At 38.7% G+C, this 3389-nt stretch overlaps 1 protein-coding gene across 1 annotated transcript; it reads right to left on the reverse strand.

Annotated features, from left to right (window-relative positions):
- Positions 1-571: 571 nt before the first annotated feature.
- LOC148040259 (uncharacterized) lies at positions 572-2917 on the reverse strand. The gene is made up of 2 exons (XM_087698012.1): positions 1658-2917; positions 572-767 (listed from the first exon to the last, which is right to left on the reverse strand). Exons 1-2 carry the CDS (start codon positions 2210-2212, stop codon positions 630-632), a joined length of 693 nt encoding a protein of 230 aa, XP_087554138.1. The 5' UTR covers positions 2213-2917; the 3' UTR covers positions 572-629.
- Between the last annotated feature and the right edge of the window lie 472 nt (positions 2918-3389).

Consider the following 3389-nt stretch of genomic DNA (forward strand, 5'->3'; position numbering starts at 1 on the left):
TTCTTAGATTCATAATGTCATTTCATAACACAAAAGTAGTGAAAATGTGAACCCTCATGAGAATTCTACCCTATTTAGAGTATGCTCTCCCTTAACATAATAGGTTAATTCAATGAAGATATCATTTTATGCAATAATAATAGTAGATTTTCATTTTTGTGTGTGCACATAAAAGATCTCTTAGAGCTTATGTCAGCTTCTCAAGCAACTTCTTCACTAACTAAAAATTATATGGTCCTTTTTTTAAGTATATCAAAAGAATGTGGCTTTGAGTTTTTAATCTCTCAAGTGATTGATAATATGTATGCTTTATTTGATGTGCTTGGCAATGTAGAGGCTATTTGGAATGCAATTTTTGCAAAGTACCATTAATAATACACTCATTTAGACTTTTGTTTTGGGGTATCATATTGGACTCTTTGAGACCAACACACTGGACAATGTAGAAATAGAGACAGTATTTTTTGATACACCAATAGTAATCAATGCAATGAACATATTAAAAGGTTATGTTAATCATGATGATTGGAAACTTGTCACTAGCCATTATAGTTAAGCTACAAAATCAATAGATTTCAACAAAATAATAGTTTGAAATATAGATTCATATATACATTGACATGACATGGCTATTCATGCATACATGTCAATTTGGTATCCTTTGTTAGATGAGGAGCATATTCAAACTCTTCTTCTTTGTTGATTGGACGGGCCATGAAGCTAGGGATTTGATCCCCAGGCATAAGCACTGAAACAAACATCTCCACCTGCCACGTATGCTAAAGTGATTAGCCTCTATATTAAGAGCATATTCCAAGTGATGTAGATTAAAAAATGTATTGCCACTTTTTGTTGAGTCATTTTGAGTTAAGACCTTTCATTTTTTTAAGGGAATTAGGACTCATAAAAATCTAAATTGCTTCTTTGGATGTAAGCAAATGTGGATTGTGTGCAAGTGTGTGCATATGTAGATAAACATTGCATGAACAACATTAGTAAATGCATGTGCATGTGTAGGTTTAACATTCTCCATTTTGTGTGTGCATATGTTTGTGCACATGGTTGTGTGGTCAACCATATATGTGCAAACACACAAAAATGTGTAGACAACTATTTACATATGTACACACAAACAAACACAATGTGTGTACATGTGAGCATATATAACAGTATACAAATTATGTGCATGCATACAAATCCTTGCATGTGATGTATGTATAAATTCATATGCGTGCATGTCAAGGTGTTATGTGGGTATTGTTTGCTTATTCATAATTATGTTTATAATCTATGTTCATAAGCGCATAGATGCAAAGTTAGATATAATAATAATATCATATATATATATATATACAAAACATACATGTGCACCCGTGTATATGTGAAAAGAGAGAGAGAGAGAGAGAGAGAGAGAGAGAGAGAGAGAGGGAGAAGAAGAAGAAGAAGAAGAAGAAGAAGAAGAAAGAAGAAAGAAGAAAGAAGAAAGAAGAGGAGTGATTTTAATGTGTTAGGAACAATCCAAGATGCCTTTAAGGCATAGCCCACAATTCCAGGTTGAGAAAGAGAGAGACTAGAGAGTGTGTGTGTGAGTGTGTGAGAGAGAGAATTAGAGAATGTTCAGAAATTGGAAAATGAGGAGATTATTAGCGTGTATTACCGTGGTATGGCGGGCGCAATCACAGGATGGATCTTGCGAGCCCGCTTCTGCAGCAACACCAGCTAGCGCAGCTTGAGGCGAGGAAGGGGCAGGAGAAGGAAGAGATAATGATGATGACGATGGCGGCGGCGGCACGACAAGCTGCGCCTGATGATGAAGATACTGATCAGGTAGACGTGCTGCAGGCGGCGACACTACCCCAGTCGACGATAACGCTATCATACTCGATGAGACTGCAGCTGCTGCAGGAAGCTGATGAGGATCATGATGATGACCAGGATTATTAAGCACATAATTACTTATGGGAGGAGGGGGGCCGCCTGCAGCTGCTGCAGTATTAACAGCACCATTAATACGATACTGAATTAGGGCCTGATCACGATGCTGATGATTATCTGCATCGAGAGCCTTCATGATACTGATCTGCTGATAGCACCATGAGACGGCGATGCTCACCACCACCACCACCATCAGAACCAGCACGGCCCCCAGCACGAAGCTCAGCCCGGGTATCGAATACTCCGTCTTCGTGTACGAGAATAGCTGCCCTAGCATGGTCCCTGATGCTCTCCCTCCACCATCAATCTCCCCCTTATCCTTTCTCTAGGATTAACCCACAAATCACCTATTATATACCTATAGCTATCTTTATATAGCCCTGCGCCTCGCTTCACCTCTCCTTTACCTCAACCCTTAATCCCTCTCGTCTCCTCTCCTTTCCCTAACCCTTAATTTCTCTCTTCGTGCCTATCTTCTCACCCTAATCCTCAACTCAACTATACCCCTAACCCTTAATTTCTCTCTTCGTGCCTACTTTCTACTTTACTTAAACCCTCTCTTTGTGCCTATTTTCTCCTCTTCCTTGCCTAACTTGCACTTCACTATTAGAAGCTTATAGGCTTACCCATGCCACCAATTTAAAAGAAAGTCCAAGGATATAACCTCCAACCCTCAAATTCTCCCCTCCCTTTGTGTCTATCTTCCACTTGCTAGACCCTCCTTCAGTAATTAAGGATATTCCCTTAAAAGCATATGCCTATATGTTGTTTCCCCTCCTAGATCTACCCTCAACTCGGGCTTTGTTAAGATGAAGGCTTGAAATACAATACCTACATCTTTTCCTATCCAAGTCACCTATATTTTCAACAAAATGATGCTTAAGCACAACATGTGTGCCCACTTTTTCTTTTAGGTGAATGAACACACTTAATCTCCACACCATTCTCTAAACTCCGTACCATTCGAGCACAATAAATCCTACCCTTAAGATCATGTTGAGGGGAAACCTTTAACCCCTCACTTGTTCTCCCATGTGCCTTTGTGGAGCCATTTACAAAACAGTTTCAATCCATCACTCACTCCACCACCACCCTTCATTCTCAATAATCATGTACATTATAACATGACTACTAAAGGTGTTTTCTCATTGTACAAGATCTCTGCAACAAAGTCTTGCCATGGAGTACCAGATGACCTTCAATCCTCTTACTTTTCTCTTTATGTATGTACTGCCATTGAAAAGACATATATGGAATAACTAAAATATAACTATTATTCTCAAACTACTCACATAAGAATGGCCCTCTAGTGGTTGGGACAATGACTTGTGTACTTAGACAAGACTAAGCACAAACACTACTAGTTCTACAATGTAGAGTAGAAGATCAAGTAGTGATTGAGAGGTTTTTTTTTTTTAAATAAAGCAAAGTATGGTTACAAACCCTTAAAGTAT

Source organism: Lygodium microphyllum, chromosome 2, assembly GCF_053477565.2.
Source record: "Lygodium microphyllum isolate KBCC chromosome 2, Lygodium_microphyllum_v1.1.10, whole genome shotgun sequence".
Lineage (NCBI taxonomy): Eukaryota > Viridiplantae > Streptophyta > Polypodiopsida > Schizaeales > Lygodiaceae > Lygodium > Lygodium microphyllum.

What these genes read in the sequence shown, in the direction of transcription:
- LOC148040259 (XM_087698012.1), bottom strand. Translation starts at nt 2,212, where the DNA reads ATGCTAGGGCAGCTATTCTCGTACACGAAGACGGAGTATTCGATACCC. An exon ending in ATTGCGCCCGCCATACCACG is followed by an intron (nt 768 to 1,657) that starts GTAATACACGCT and finishes CATACGTGGCAG; the next exon opens with GTGGAGATGTTTGTTTCAGT.